Source organism: Papio anubis, chromosome 16 (genome assembly GCF_008728515.1).
Source record: "Papio anubis isolate 15944 chromosome 16, Panubis1.0, whole genome shotgun sequence".
Lineage (NCBI taxonomy): Eukaryota > Metazoa > Chordata > Mammalia > Primates > Cercopithecidae > Papio > Papio anubis.
The window spans coordinates 50,222,998-50,239,693 of NC_044991.1; the positions used below are offsets into that span (position 1 = coordinate 50,222,998).

At 42.8% G+C, this 16,696-nt stretch overlaps 1 protein-coding gene and 2 long non-coding RNA genes across 5 annotated transcripts in view; 2 read left to right on the forward strand and 1 right to left on the reverse strand.

Annotated features, from left to right (window-relative positions):
- Nucleotides 1-13,924, reverse strand: part of PLCB1 (phospholipase C beta 1) — a 738,719-nt gene extending 724,795 nt beyond the window's left edge. For all 3 annotated transcript variants that reach the window (XM_031656114.1, XM_031656115.1, XM_031656116.1), the window contains exon 1: nt 13,439-13,924. In XM_031656114.1, coding sequence (XP_031511974.1) covers nt 13,439-13,537 — 99 coding nt within the window. In that variant the 5' untranslated portion in view covers nt 13,538-13,924. The remainder of the gene's footprint in view (nt 1-13,438) is intronic.
- The window catches only part of LOC116270698, a 51,275-nt gene continuing 47,203 nt past the window's right edge, over nt 12,625-16,696 (forward strand). Inside the window, exon 1 of the long non-coding RNA XR_004178862.1 lies at nt 12,625-12,692. This is a non-coding gene — a long non-coding RNA (uncharacterized LOC116270698). The remainder of the gene's footprint in view (nt 12,693-16,696) is intronic.
- Nucleotides 12,948-15,546, forward strand: LOC110740605. The gene is made up of 3 exons (XR_004178863.1): nt 12,948-13,035; nt 14,373-14,561; nt 15,357-15,546. It is a non-coding gene; the product is annotated as an uncharacterized LOC110740605 (long non-coding RNA).

Sequence of the window (16,696 nt, forward strand, 5' to 3'; positions counted from 1 at the left end):
TCAAAATGGCTACACTGGATTAAATTAAAGATAGCATTCATATTAATTCCATCTGTTTCTTTTTTACTTGTTTTAATGAGGCTACTAGAACATTTACAAGTATCCTATGTGCCTCACATTATATTTCTGTTAGGCAGGGCAACTCCAAACCTTCACAGGGATACTCCTTAACAGGGAAATTTCTCACAAAACAGTCTCAGTGCTCTTGTCACACAATTCCAGCAAGGTTGTTTATGGTTTTACCCACATATGCAGCTACCATTTAATTTTTAACATTTAAATAGTATAAAATAAATCTAACTTCTTCTCTAAGTGTCAGTTCTTCAATATCTAACTAGAGCTATCATGTTGCTACCCTCTGAGCTACACTTTACCAGGCTGAGGTATGTCATTGGGTTCATCGTGCCCCCCTCCCCAACAACTCACATGGTGAAGTCCTAACCCCCAGTACCTGAAAGTGTGACCTTATTCAGAGATAGGGTCTTTACAGATATGATTAAGTTAAAAGGAGGCCTTAAAAGTGGGCCCTAATCCAGTATGACTGGTGTCCTTATAAGAAGAGGTCATCTGGACACAGGCATGTACAGAAGGAAAATGATGTGAAGATGCAAGAAGTCGGCCATCTACCAGCCAAGACGAGAGGCCTGGAACACATCCTTCCCTCATGGCCCTCAGCAGGAAGCAATCCTGCTGACACCTTTATCTCCCACTTCCTTCAGAACTGTGAGAAAATAAATTTCTGTTGTGTAATCCACCCAGGCTGCGGTCCTTTGTTATGGAAGTCTTAGTAAACTACTAGGAAGTATAACCCTAAACCTCAAGGCTCGTGTCAAGGGCCAGTTCACAGACCCATGGCACATTCCTTAGCACCACTGTCAGCAAGTCTCCTGGCCAAGGTTGACCACAATTCTCACTCCACAGTGATTCTCATGTTTTTATGCTGTTACGAGAGAACACACATGAATAGAGGCATGCACTTCTAAACTAATCAATACCACAGAGTCAACAGGAAAAGTAACAAGCAATGTTCCACAGGGATTGCCCAAGACTTGCATTAGGAAGCAGCAGGGCCAAATACAGCAAATAGAGACACTGGGGGGAAAACAGCTATGCAATGGACAAAGAGTTCTAAGGGTCACAGAAAATCAGATGTGATGCCTGTCAAACTAAACATGAGCAATACAGCCCTGGCTATGAAATGAAAACATTATAAAGGTAGTCTTGGATGCCAGATGGGGAATTAAGATCATTTAAGTAAAACATCCCTGTGTATCAGCATTGATGAGACTTTTCCTCCAGGAGTGTGTCTACTCTGAAATTTCCCAAAATAAACAAAAGCAGAAGAGACGAAGAAGGTCCAGAGTAGGAATGCAAAACAGTGGAGAGAAGCAACGTGAAGATACTGGCTTCCTACAGAACAAGCAGGAAGATCCCTTTTTTTTTTAAATTTATTATTATTATTATACTTTAAGTTCTAGGGTACATGTGCATAACGTGCAGGTTTGTTACATATGTATACTTGTGCCATGTTGGTGTGCTGCATCCATCAACTCGTCAGCACCCATCAACTCGTCATTTACATCAGGTATAACTCCCAGTGGCAATCCCTCCCCCCTCCACCCTCCCCATGATAGGCCCCGGTGTGTGATGTTCCCTTTCCCGAGTCCAAGTGATCTCATTGTTCAGTTCCCACCTATGAGTGAGAACATGCGGTGTTTGGTTTTCTGTTCTTGTAATAGTTTGCTAAGAATGATGGTTTCCAGCTGCATCCATGTCCCTACAAAGGACACAAACTCATCCTTTTTTATGGCTGCATAGTATTCCATGGTGTATATGTGCCACATTTTCTTAATCCAGTCTGTCACTCATGGACATTTGGGTTGATTCCAAGTCTTTGCTATTGTGAATAGTGCCACAATAAACATACGTGTGCATGTGTCTTTATAGCAGCATGATTTATAATCCTTTGGGTATATACCCAGTAATTGACAAATGGGATCTAATTAAACTAAAGAGCTTCTGCACAGTAAAAGAAACTACCATCAGAGTGAACAGGCAACCTACAGAATGGGAGAAGATTTTTGCAATCTACTCATCTGACAAAGGGCTAATATCCAGAACCTACAAAGAACTCAAACAAATTTACAAGAAAAAAACAAACAACCCCATCAAAAAGTGGGCAAAGGATATGAACAGACATTTCTCAAAAGAAGACATTCATACAGCCAACACACACATGAAAAAATGCTCATCATCAGAAAGATCCCTTTTTAACACAATGTAGGGAAATGTTGGAAGCATTGTTCTTCAAGTACCATGCAAGATACTTCAGATAATCCACTAGAGAACCAAATTAAAGCCCAGATACCAAATCAACCGAGGTGCTCCTGGCTTAGTGGGGGCATCAGATGAGAAAAGCCAATAATATCAATAACATATAGCTCTGGTGGGTATGCAGTGGCATCTCAATGTGTTTTTTAATTTGCATTTCTCCAATGACTAATGATGTTAAACATCTTTTCATGTACTTATTGGCCTTTGGGGTTGCAGGGAGGGTGGTGAACTGGCTGGATACTTTTAAGAGCATAGTATATCATTTATCATTTTCATCAGTGGTTTTCAACTGGGAGCAATTTTCCACACCAGGGGACTTTTGGCAATGTCTGGAGACAATTTTGGTTGTCACTACTGGGGGGTTTTGCAACTGACACCTAGTATCTAGAGCGAGGGATGCTGCTAAATATCATATAATACACAGGTCAGACTCCACAACAAAAAAACTAATGGGGCTAAATGTCAATGGTGCCAGGGTTGAAAACATGGTTTTAATGGTTTCTGGTTGACTTTATAAGTCTAAAATCCTCCAAGGACCTAACCAGTATATATGCAGGCCCTTGCCATCCAACCACATTATCAGAGCCACACTCCCCTGTGCTAATTCTGCTTCTGTCTTTCAAAACCCTGAGTTTCTTGGCTCTTTGGAATACCCACACCTGCTGTTCCCTCCACCTGACACATTCTTCTACTCATGTGGGCCTAAATCCCACTTTTCATAAATAGAATTTTCCAGGGAAAGCTTCCATGCTTCCTATACTCACTTGTACTTTTTTTCCTTCATAGCAGTTATAATGAAAATAATTGTACCTCTATTTGTTTAGCATCTGTCTCCCCAATAAAGGCAGGCATGAAATCATTCATCATCATGAATCCACAATACTAGCACAATGCTTAAAAGAGACATCAGTACATTTTTAAAGTATGACTGGTGAATGAATGGATGAAGGGGTGGAAGGTACTGCAGGAAATAAAAACAAGGAAGATCCTGAAAAATATCAGTTGGGGTTGCTGGGAGCCATGTTGCCCATAGCCATGGCAAAGAAATGTCAAAGTAGTGGTGAGGGCAGAAAAAGGCTTCGGAAGGCTGAGAAGAAGTGGGTAGGAGGTGAAGACAGGGAGACAGTGACTATAAGTTACACTTGCATAGTAGAGGGAAGGAGATGAGGGAGGAGACGGTAACTAAAGGAGGAAAAAGGACTGGGGAACATTGTGTTGGTTTTGAGGTTGGGATTTTTACTAGTAAAGGCATATTGTTATGTTCTTAGGAAAGCTTCAACTGAGGGGAAACTCACATAGACACTGTCAAAAGAAAGGTGAGTGGTGGCAGATAATAATGAAGTCAGGATTCAGAGATGCCAGGAAGGATGAGCTCCAAAATATAAATGCAGAAGGTGAGGTATTTCTCAGGGGCAAGAGGGCAGCTGGAACAATGGAGGTGGCCCAAGTACATTAAATGAGGAGTGGAGAAGGGAGGAAATTAAAAGCATTGTTCCAGGGACTTCCATTGCTTCTGTACACAAAGAATAGGGTAGGTGGAAGTTTATTATAAATCAAATTTAGAACTATGTCTTGTTACTTTTCTCCCTTTAGCAATAAAGCACAAGTATTCTTTTTTCTCTTTGTGAATAATTATCGTGATAGAATGTTTTTACAACCATGTGTCTTTTGTTCTATCACTCCCAACACTTCTGAATTTCTTTAAGGGCAATTTTCATTGCAATATTTGGGTGTATGGATGAGCATCTTTTTCAGAAAATAGGAACTAATGGTAACATTTAGAATATGAGATATAAATACATTAAGCATCATCATCTTCAACCAATATTGAATTGCAGTGTAGTACCGCTCAAACTTAAGACACATTTAGACCTTAAATGAAATCAGCACTGTAACAGCAGTGAGCTCTGCATTGCCAATAAATGGTTTCCTTCTCAAACGCACATGGAGAAATCCCATTTAAGAAGACCATAGAGTCCCTTAGGATCGTGGGAGATTTCAGATGGAATGGAAGGACAAGGAGCAAGGTGTTCCAACCAATGCAACACCTCAAAGGTCACGAAGGTCTCATAGGAGCGTGACTGCCCTCCAGGTCTGCCTCAAGGCTGCACACTCCCCTGTGTGAGCCCACTGTGAGCCAGACAAACACCAGACAGTTCCTTCATTCCACAAACATCCCCTGAGCACCAGCATCTCTCGGTGCCAGGCCTATGCTCTCCCCTAGGGAAAAAATAATAATAATTATAAAGCTATAACCCTCCAGAAGTCATGCTCCAGTTGTAATATAAACAAGGCATATCCACCTCCCTGCACAAGTAATATAGATCTGGACTCTCAATTGACACTACCGTGCATTCTGCATCATACTTGAGAGCAAGCAACTCACCCTCTACACTTCCTTCATGCCTACCATATTCTTAGTCTTCCATGATCCATGATTTCTATGAGAGGCCATGGGACCGGCCTTAATAGGAATCAGCAAAAGACAACATTTGCACATATGTCAAGAAGAAGAAAAGGTGGAGTAACAGATATAATGCAGAAATGTCACTTACTCGGCAGAAATGTCACTTACTCGGCAATGAAAAAAAAGGCCTTAAACACCATACCTGAATACCTGTCTTTCCACGTGCATGTTTCCACACTGACTGATTGATGTAGAATATATTTAAAGACTATAGAGCATATGTTGTGCCCCCCTCCCTTTTTCTTTTTTTTTTTTTTTTGTTTTGTTTTGTTTTGTTTCCGGAGTCTCACTCTGTCACCCAGGCTGGAATGCAGTGGTGCGAGCTTGGCTCACTGCAACCTCTGCCTGCCTCCTGGGTTTAAGTGATTCTTCTGCCTCAGCCTCCTGAGTAGTCAGGATTACAGGTTTGCACCAGCACACCCAGCTAATTTTTGTATTCTAGTAGATACAGGGTTTCATCATGATGGCCAGGCTGGTCTTGAACTCCCGACCTCAACTGATCTGCCTGCCTTGGCCTCCCAATATGCTGGGATCACAGGTGCAAGCCACTGCGGCTGGCCTGCCCTTTTTGTCTCAAAGCAGCGATGAGGTTTTCCAGTGCTCACACATCTTGCACAGTGTAGAGAAAAACGGACTGTATATACACCATGAAAAATAGCTATTTTGAAGACAATGGCTCAAAAACTAAGTTTGCAGGGATATATATGCTTCACATATATGAATCCTAAAAATAACAGAGATTCTTTGGAAAAGTCTACCAATCTCTTTAAACTTACATTCATTTAGACTCTATGAAAAGTTTTTTGTTGGCCACGTTCGGTGGCTCACGTCTGTAATCCCAGCACTTTGGGAGGCCGAGGCAGGTGGATCACGAGGTCAGGAGTTTGAGACCAGCCTGACCAACATGGAGAAACCCTATCTCTACTAAAAATACAAAATTAGCTGGGCATGGTGGCACATGCCTGTAATCCCAGCTACTCGGGAAGCTGAGGCAGGAGAATCGCTTGAACCGGGGAGGCAGATGTTGCGGTGCGCCAAGATCGCACCATTGCATTCCAGTCTGGGCAAAAAGAGCAAAACTCCATCTCAAAAAAAAAAAAAAAAAAAACTTTTTTTGTTTTTGTTTTTGTTGTTGTTGTTGTTGTTACCAAAAGGACCCTGTTTGGGGACATCATGGTAGACTGGAAAGGATGCTGAATTTGGCCAGAAGATCTAGTTTTAAATTCCTCTTCTGAATCTACCTAGTTACGTGTCCTTCGACAAATCACAATCAGTAGCCTCAATTTATTTCTATGTGAAACGCAAAAGAAGAACCCTTGCTCTTTTTCCTACCACCCAAGGTGGTCTTGATGACTGAACAGGGGTAAGCAGGGCTGCTACATAAGCATGAATGCCTACTATTAGGACTCAGTCTGGATATTGAATTCCAGAGGAAATACTACAGCAAAACTTCATTTTATCCAACTGTAGTACCGAAGGAGAAAACTATGTAGGATACTTAGAAGATTATTATATTTAGGACTGAAAGTTGTGAAATCCTAGAATCACAAAAGGCCATATCAGCCAGGATTTGGTACGAGAACCAGAAATTTCTCTTGAAGTTTTAAGATAAAGGGACTTCATACAAATTAAGCACTTGACAGAAAAACTGGGAGGGTCGGAGGAGCGGGCTTTAGGTTGGGTCTCCATGAATGATCCCAGAACACAGCAGCACAGACCCTTGAGGAGAGCTGTTATGTCTACCACATTCAGAAAGGTGAGAAATCAAGAAGGAACTCCCAGGGTCCAAACAAAACACCAGCTTTGTTGAAGCCAAAGAAGTGTAAGCTGCCAACAGGGAGTGGCCACTGTGACCAATGGCCACTTCAGAGACAATGAAGAACTATCACAGAAAGTGCCACCTCTTCTAGCATCTCACGTATCTGTAGAAATACAGAAACATGAAAGGATGCAGGAAATTGGCCCTTTTCATGTTTCTGCCCTCCATATCTCATATGCATGAATTTATTTGGTGGAAATAATAATTTTCAAGAAGAATGTTGGTCAAAAAGGAGTCTGGTAAATGTAGCTTTAGAAGCCCAGACTTTGTATTATAGGAAGTCCTACTAAGAGGATGTAGGAATTGATGCTATGTGAGATTCAACCATATCCAACACAGCACACCTGAGGAGGATCAGGATTGGCATCTTTAACATTTTTTGACCAGCTCAATTGCTGATTTGCTCTATGATTTTCCAGCTTTATGAGCTCATATGGCTTCTTCTATACAATGGATTAAAGTTAAATTAAATTTCCCTTACTCTTAACTATTTCATAGATGACCTCCAAAAAATTTTTGATCTTTTTAAATGGCAAAATAATATCTTAATCTTCTAGATATCAATGCTATGTATTGATATCCACATGACTACTTCAGGTAAATGTTTTCTTTACTAACTAATCCACTTTCTGTGATCTTGCACATTAAACATCAATTCAGTAAAAAGAAACAGAACATTAACCAAATATTGTAAACAAAAAAAGCCCTTGAAGGTCAGACGCGGTGGCTCACGCTTATAATCCCAGCACTTTGGGAGGCCGAGGTGGGCGGATTACCCAAGGTCAGGAGTTCGAGACCAGCCTGGCCAACATGGCAAAACCCCTGTCTCTACTAAAAATAAAAATAAATTAGCCGGGTGTGGTGGTATGTGCCTGTAATCCCAGATGCTCTGGAGGCTGAGGCATGAGAATCGCTTGAACCCAGCGGCAGAGGCTGGCAGTGAGCCGAGATGGTGCCACTGCACTCCAGCCTAGGTGACAGAGCAAGATTCTGTCTCCAAAAAAAAAAAAATTTTGAGAATTAACACGTGGTAATGATAATAAAATCAAACATTAGATCTTAAAGAGATCAGAGGAAAACCAGAGAGACTCTTAAAGAACATAAGCATCCTTTATATTCTATTCCAGTTAGTTCGTTCCTTTATATCCTATTCCAGTTAGTTACAAAAATCAATGGCTTCTTCATGGTCATATATGTAAATGACCTCAGAAATACGTCCATATTTCCTTTGCCTACTTACACATAGGGGCACAAGGCTCTGATTAGGCGATCAGACACAGAACAGAAAGGGCAAAGATTAGATGGAATAGACTGTGAAATGTGCCTGAGCATTTGGAATTTATGATATGCTCTGAAAGGTTGCATGAACCTAATTATTAGCTCCAGTAACAAGAAGACTAATGATTTCAGTTACCAGGGGTTTGTTATTTAAGTGGAGACCCATAGCGTTAGTCAACAATTCACCATCAATTCCCTTCCATTTTCTGCTGGCACTTCTGGTTCATGATAACATGAAACAATTCTGATAAGGAAATATTTAACTACAGGTTACCAAGTCCCACATAAAAAAGCAAAATGTTCCTGTTTCCTTTATATGTCATTGCAGGTAAATATAACTTGAAGCTATTTATTGATAGGCTAAACTTTCAAACAAAGCTAATAGCCAGTGCAAATTATCCTCATTCACCATAGGTAGGGAAATATTAGTGTTAAGCAAGATAAGAGAGAAAACCTATGCGAGAAAATTATATTCCAGCAACAGTACTGTACTAGTCTGCTTTGCCCTGCCAATAACAGCCTGTAGGCATTATATTTCCTCAGTAAATTACTAGGGTTTTATTGAACTGCTTCCTCCTTCAGGGCATTTACTATACCTGCTGCACTTCCCAGACTTGGGACAGACAAGAACCGAATCAAGGGTCATCTAATCTGACTATAAGTCACTTTTGTTGTTATTGTTCAAGAGGATCAGTTCAGCAATAATAAAATGCTTTAGGCTGAAGAGGTTCTCTTTTTTTAAGTTTTCATTCAAAGTAAAAATAGCTTATTAGATTAAAAACAAGCAAAACCAAACTATGAAGTTAGAAGTCAAGACAAGGGTTACCCTTAGGCGGGGATGCAGGGACTGGAAGAAAGCACTTAGGAATTCTGGGACAAGTGATGCTGTTTCTTGATATGGTACTGATGACATGGGAGTTTTCACTTTGTGAAAATGGATCCAGCTGGACCCAGAATTTGTGTGTTTTGTTGTATGCATGTTACACTGATTTTTTAAAAAGTTTCAAGTAGCTTTATTGATTTGTTTGCAAAAAAGTTATATTTTACACTTATACAGTAATTATTAACAATAAGAAATTCACAAAGCTCTTTTGACAAGAAAAATGGAATAACTTGGCATATTTAAGGGGCTCTTTAGAGGGCACCTGCTAGCCTTCCATTCTAAAATCCACCTTACACTTTGTAGTTGGTCCATCCACATCAGCCAGCTACCAACTCAGAGAAGTTTCCTCCGTTTCCCATAACCTTTCCAAAGTGAACGTTACTAAATTCCCCCCTCGCAAACCCTTTTCCCCTCGGCTCTCTCATTAATCTTGTCAGTGTCATCTTGTCATCATTTTGGAAACTGGAACAGCAGATTCCACAAAATGCAAAAGTTCTAAGCTTTTGTGTAGGATGCTGGGAAATGTGCAACATACTAGTATTTCTTAAATTACCTGTTTTAGCTGTGGGGGTCGAAGGTGTGGTAAAGGAGGGAGTTACTTGATTCAAATCCAGACGGCATTAATGCAAATCCAAACTTCTGAGTTTCATCAGACTTCTCAGACAACTTAGTCTAGCAATTATTTTTCCGTGTTAGAATATGCTTGTAAGAAAAAATGTGCAATGTGAAATTATATACACATATATACATACATATATATGAAATTTAAGTGAAAATAAACTTTTGGATTATTTGTAAACTGACTTGCTGTAGAGAGTGGGTTCTGCTCTAAATTACGTAGACTTATTTTCCATGAAACACCTGGATTTTTAAAAGAAGGTAAGAAACCTGATTTTTCTCCAAATTATAAAATATAAAATCAAAACACACATTAAAGGGAATGGAAGTAAGGTCTGAATTTTTCCACAAGAAGAATAAAAGAGCCATAGAACACCTACTAACCACCTTGATAAAATTCACATCCATCTTATTTCTGAGGGACAATAACTTAAAAACATGTTTTATTGAAGGTTTCCTGTATATCAGGCTTTTTACAAAGCAATGTATATGCATTCATTCATCTAACCTCAACAGCTGTTCTATGAGTTAGGAAATATTACAATTTGCATGTTACCGTTAAGGAAATTGAAGTTGGGATGCATTACGCAACCTGCCCACAGTAAGATCTGAATTTGAAAGGTAAGAATGAAGAAACAGAAGGAATAAATAAATGAAAGCCCTTCCATCCCTCAGAGGTTATGGGACAGTGAGACAGAGTGCTTAGGCATGGAAAACAGGGCCAAATCAGTGGTTGGAGGTCCTATTGTACAGTTTACAGTCCTTCCTCTTTCTCTCCATGTCCTGTCCAATATAGACCAAGGCCAAGGTCCAGAAGAGAAAGGAGTTTCTCTGACAATCTCCCAAGCTCCCTAGCTTAGATCAAGAAAGTAACTCTCCTTCCACTGTCTACCTCACCAGAATTCTTCCACAATACCCACAGTCCTTTACACCCACCTCCTACCACCAGAGCCTGCTAATAGACAAATGCAAAACAAAAGCAAAGATATGAGGTTGAATTTTTTAAATATCATTAGGTCAGTGGTTTATCTTCATGCCAAGTTCAGGAGGACAAGTATAGCCTTGATGTTCAGACCGTATACACCATGAGTTTTAAAATACTGAAATAGTCAAAAAAACCCCACCTACCTATCCACCCATCCACAGACCCTGGGGACTCCCAGACCTCCTCATGATCAAGCAGCAAAAACATTAATGCCTGGCCCTGGTACAACAGGGTATTTCCAGGATCTATTACGCACCTGCTGTCTGTTGTAATTGTTTAGTGCCTATGTTAAAGCTTTTGACTACCACCCTTAGAGCATCCACAGCCTCACCGTGACTTGGTAGGTGGCCAACAAATTATGCATGGCACTGCACCCTCTGGGTGACATCTTCCATTCCATATGGTGGTCAGGACAACAAGACCAGTGATTATACTGCTTTAATCTCTTCAGGAACAAGAGATAATTTCTTCACATCCTAAACAGCCCCAAATTCATCATTTTTGAATGTCCTGTAACATTACCACGCTTTTACACAAGCAGCAGCAAACATACAGAAAAGCTAAGTGATTGGCCTAAAGTCATGTAGCTTACTGGTGAAACAACTAAGAGGTAAACTGAAGCCTTTGATTCAAGATCTAGTTCTTTTTTGTCTTCAACACACTGTCTCACTAAGGTACAATATAAATAGCCAGATAACTTGAACTGGCTTGATTCTGGAAGGGCAAATATGAGCTGAGAAGAGTGGATGAGGGATGCCTGGGGAGGAAAAAGGCAACCCTAAGAAAGGCTGGGTCCCTTGTAGTCCACTGATCAGCATGAAGACCCAGAGAACCAAAGAGCCTGCAGTATAGCTCATTATATTCCAGATAACTTGACTCCTGAGTGCAGTCTAGGTTTTTTTTGTTTTGTTTTGTTGTTTTAAAAATAAATAAATAAATAAAACACCTGAGATTCTACTGGCCTTCTCCTTAGTGCCTACATCTTTCCTTCCAGGAGGGCTTCCTTGGAAACTCACTGCTGCAATGCTCAGAGGGAGCTCTTTTCAACTTCTTCTTTGGTTGGTATTTCATGAACATCCTCTCTATTACCCTCAATGCATCACCCAATCTCTCTCTCATTGGTGTTTTGATGATTTTTGTCTCCTCCACCTAGCAAGTAAGGTCCACAACAGCAGGGATTTTGTCTACTTTTTTCACCACCCCAGGATCCAGTCTAGGATTGGCAATAATAGGTGAGCAAGAAATACGTGTTACAGAAGGGTACATAATGAAAGTCATCTACCTGGATATATCAAAATGTGTTTTCATAGAATACTTTCATTCTCAACGTGATGTTGGCTATTTTCTCCAAAACAAGAAATTATAGAGAATTATTTAAAATACAGTTTAGAATCATCACTGTATATAAATCCAGAGCTTATGCTGAAACTCCCTTTTTAAATTCTGCAAAGTCTCTTTCTCTTCCCTCTGCCCTTCACTCTCTTTCTCAGTAAATCCATCATCACATCACCTCTCTATTCAAGGATCTCAAAATGGGCAAGACTGTCTTATTTATTGCTGAACTGCATTTTCTTTGTCTTTTTTTTTCCCCCTGACACAAAGAATTTAATCTGCGTCTGAATTTATTGTTTAGATTCTATTCCATTTACAAAAACATTCAGTCCAATTAGACTGGAACAGAAAGAAGAAAAGTGTGAAGCCCATGGTAAAAAAGATGTATGTTTACATCCTTGCCTACAGCATTTAATAATTGGCATGAGCTTTCAAGGAAGCTGTGGTTCATACTCCAAGTTCCATTTGCGCTTCCAGCTGGACAAAATATAGACACAGACGCACTCAGCTAAGTAATTGGATTCACTACCTGGAATATTTAAATTGTTTTCAGACACTGGAAAATGGCTTAAGAAGATTAAAGAAAAATACCCTAGAGAATAACAGGCTATAATTTACTAGGTGGAAAATCTTTTCGGCAAGAAGAACGCCTCATTCTCCTCTAATTCCTTCTGATTAAGAGATGTATTAGTCATTTGGACTTAAATTTCCTTAGAACCTGGCAACTCGGATTTATTTCAGTAGGTTTTTCTTATCGAACCTTTTGAATGACACCCAGGACATAAAATTGATGCCATAATGCTCTCCATCAGAAGATTCGCATGTTTTCAGCTGGATGACTAATTTATGTGTTTTGAAGACAACTGGGGTAAAGGGGAAGGGGAAGTCATTTGAAGTCCTGGGGTCTGGGCTGCACGTAAAGCATTAGAGACCCTGGCGCTGGGCTAGGCTCTGCCCTACCTGGCAAATGGTGCAGGTAAGTCCTGGGGCAACCCCTCAACGTGTCTATTTCAGGCAGAAGACTCCAATCAGCTCAGTTCTCAAAAGTCAGCCCTCTCCACTTGCCTGCAGGCCCGTGAGTCCTCCAGGAACCCTCAAGGGCCCCCATTCTGTTCACGCCCTCCCCAGATGTGTCCCCGCAGCCCTTTTCAGGGACCCTCACTCCGGAGCCAGGAGCTGAAGTTTGGCATCAACGACCACCTGTTGGCTGGACCGTTGTGTCCTCCGCCGCGTGGGCTCCCACAAAAGCGCTAAGAGGGTTCGCAATCACTAAGTGTTGTGGACTTCAGGCCCTTCCTTCTTGAAATCGGGCAAAAGAGGTAATGGGGGTGCGTCCGCAGGCGGAGAGGGACGCGACTTGTTCACACCAGGCGCTTTCCAGTTGGTCTCAACTTCACACTCCCTACTTCCCGAACTTTCAAGACCTGTCACCAGGCAAAGCTTGCCCCTCCCTTCCACTGGCCCAAAAGATTTAAGACCCTCAGGGGGCGCTTGCCAGACCCAGAAAGGATGGCAACTACTAAAGCCCGATAAAACAGGAGCGCGCGCAAAGCTTCTGCCCTTGGACATCCGCTTTGGCAGATGCCAACCTGTGCGCCCGAGGCGGCCCCTGCCCGCTCCCAGTGCGCCCATTGCATAACGCGCCCCTCGCCCCACCCCCACGACGCCCGCCCTGCCCGGTGCCCGAGCCAGCGCCCCGACTCGGGCCGCCCCAATACTTACATCATCCCACTTGACGAATTTGATGCCCTTCTTGAGGCTGTCGGACACGCACACGGGCTTGAGTTGCAAGGCGTGCACTCCGGGTTGAGCCCCGGCCATCTGGGCTCATCTGGGCTCCGGGCGGCCCGGGCGAGCGCGGCAGGGACTGGGAACCGCGCGCGGGGCGCGGGGCGCGGGCTCCTTTCTCTGCTCCTGAGGCGCTCGACTCTTCTCCCCCGCCGGCCTCCCCGGCCTCCCGGCCTCCGCACCTCCCTCCGGCGCCGCTCAGCAGGCAGAGCGCGCGGGGGCGCAGCGCCGGGCCATGCCCCAGGCGGGACGCGAGGTCGGGAACCCGCGGTGGATGAGGAGCCTCGGAAGGCGAAGAGAAGCCGAGCCGGGCAGCCGAGGCTGCCAGTCGCGGCGGATTCTGCTCCTCCGCCGCCGCCGCCTCAAAGCGCACCATTCAGCACATCCTCTATACACAGAGGGAGAGAGCGAGTGACACACGCCCGGCGCCCCCCCTCCGCGCTCTTTTCCCTCCTCCCTCCTCCTCCCCCCACCCCCTTCCCCGCCACCCTCGCTCGCTGGGTCCTTCCTTCCCCCCGCGGCTCCCAGCCCAACTTTGCACGCTGGGTCAGGCGCCAGGAAGCGGGGATGCAGCGGCACCTCCTGGCTCCTGAGCCCCATTGCAGCCAACGCCTGCCTCCCGCATTCGCTCTGAGCATGCCTGGTGCCCTGGTTGCAGGGGTGCTAGGGGTCCCCAGGAGCCTTACGCTCTTTGGGGTTTTCTTGGGAACTTGGGCTGGAGTTCCGGAGCGTCTTTGGATCCCAACCGGGTGGGAAAAGGGACCCATTCGGAGGAACCAGAGGCAACCCGCAGCTTTCAACTGTAGCTGGAGCACTCCAGCGCCGGCCACAAACCAGCTTTTTTGAGAAAAGAATTATCATTTATCAGCAGAGACGAGCGCAGCTGAGAGGCTCTTTGAGGAAACCTCGCCACGGCTGAGAGTTTGCAGCGCGCTGATCTTGAAACCTGGGCAAACGGTTACTTTGCGCTTTTGAGATAGAAAGCCCACCCTAAAGAAAGCAAAGGTTTTATTTTCCAAGGAAGAAAGAGGATCCCCTCTCCCGCGCCTCTCCTTGAGTATGTAGGATGTGAGGCGGGTCGGGGAGAGTCTTACTAATAGAAACTTTCTCATTTAGGAACGTAGGTCCAGGAATGTTTGTCTTCACTCCTTCCACAAACATTTCTCAATTCAAGCACGGGAGGGAGGGAGGGAGGGAGGGAGGGAGGGAAGAAGGGAAAGAGGGGAACCAGAATGGATAAAATTTTAAAGACTGATAATACCAAATGCTTGAAAGGATGTGGAGCAACTGGAACTCTCGTTCATTGCTGGAGGGAATATAAAATAGTAAAGCCACTTTGGAGAACAGTGTCTAATAAAGTAAGATATTTACTTATTATACAACCTAGAAATTCCACTCCTAGGTATTTGTGCAAGAGAAATTAAAATGCAAGTCCACAGGGATTTGTAAAGTGATGTGAATAACTTTCTTCTTAGTAGCCCGCATATGTCAATCAACGGGTGAATGGATAAACAAACTGTGGTATGCCCAAACATTGGAATACTATTCCACAATAAAAATGAGTGGGCATGCAAGGGCAGGGATGAATCGCGACTTTAAGCTTAGTAAAAGAAGCCGGACACGAGCATGATTCCATGTGTAGCAACTACAGAATAGGCAACATATTCTATGTTGACAGAAAGCTTGCCTGTGGCCAGGGATAGGTAGAGATGGACAGGGAAGGGCTACCAGCACCTGTTGAACATGTCGGAAATGTTCTATATCACGTGTGTATATTTATCAAAACCTGTACGTTCTTTAAGTATGCCTAAATTGAGTGCAGTTTGTTTTAACTAAATTATATCTCAAACAGGTTGATCTTTTAAAAGAAGAAAGAATATGAAGAGAGAAAAATGGAGAGAAACACTACTTTCTCTTAATTCTTCATTCTCCCTATTCTCTGCCCTCAGGACTCCAAGGCCCAATGTTTAAGAACTCAGTCAAAAGATTACCAAAATCCAATACAGAAAATTGCTATTAAATATTTCAATGCATTTAAAATATACTTATTGGTAGCCAGCTGTATACTAGCCACTATTGTAATCACCATGGATAACCTGGTGAACAAGACCCATGATTCCTGCTCTCATTTGGGGGTCTTGCCTTGTGCTTGGAAGCCACTTGCTACAAAGAATTTCATGAAAAACTGACTTGTTTCATTTTGATCACATGTCCCTAAACTAAAACCTGAATAGTCCACAGTCCCTCTAGCCAGCAGCCTTGGCTTGCTAATTACCTCACAGAAGGTACCAGTCACCTTCTCACATCCATTTTCTCTACTTCAGAGTACTGCAATGAAACTCTTCTTCCGGGGCTCCAGGACTTCTCAATTGTCCTTACAACTGATCATATCAAATTTTTTTCCTTTCCTTTCCTTTCCTTTCCTTTTTTCCTCCCATCTCTTTGTTATTTACTGGGCAAATAGTTTTTACCTATCACACTGGCTTAGGAAGGCAAGACAAGGCTGCGCTCACTAGAAGAGGAGATTGGAGAGTTAAAATGAGCTCTAAGCAAAATAAGAAAGTAGACTGAGCCTCCTGTGGTAGCTTATTGCATCATAGTTCCCTGCTCCCTGCTCCTTCCTGTGTCCACAAATTTTTCTTTGTGACCTTACAGTTTTTACTAGACACCCTGTTTATTTATCAATCCCATTGATGTTGGGCAATGTGACTTGCTTTGGCCAATGGGATGTCTGAAGATGTGATATGAGCAAAGGCTCAAAATATGCTTTGAGGTTGGGCTTTCCCTCTTGGGTTTCTTATCATTTCCATGAGATAAACATGCCTCAGGGAGCCTCTGATCTAAGGAGACAATCAGGACAGACCTAAGCCCCATTTACAGCTTGGAAACAAGTCCAATAGAAACCATCCTAGATCTCCCAGACTCAGCCAATCTGCAGACTCATGAACATGATAATAAACGTTCATTGTTGAATGGCACTGAGTTGGGAGTCATGTGGTAACCACCATTATTAGCAATGGATAGTTGAGTATTTCATCAAGCATCCCTGATTCCTCCCAGCTGTTGCTGTGAATGTGGATGTAAAAAGGAGAGAACGCTGTAGAAATCTGAACAGGATTTGTCTTCAAGACAAACATGGGCTGCAAGAGTTTCTTCAGCCAGCAAAATGACGCAGCTTGTTAAAGGAGAACT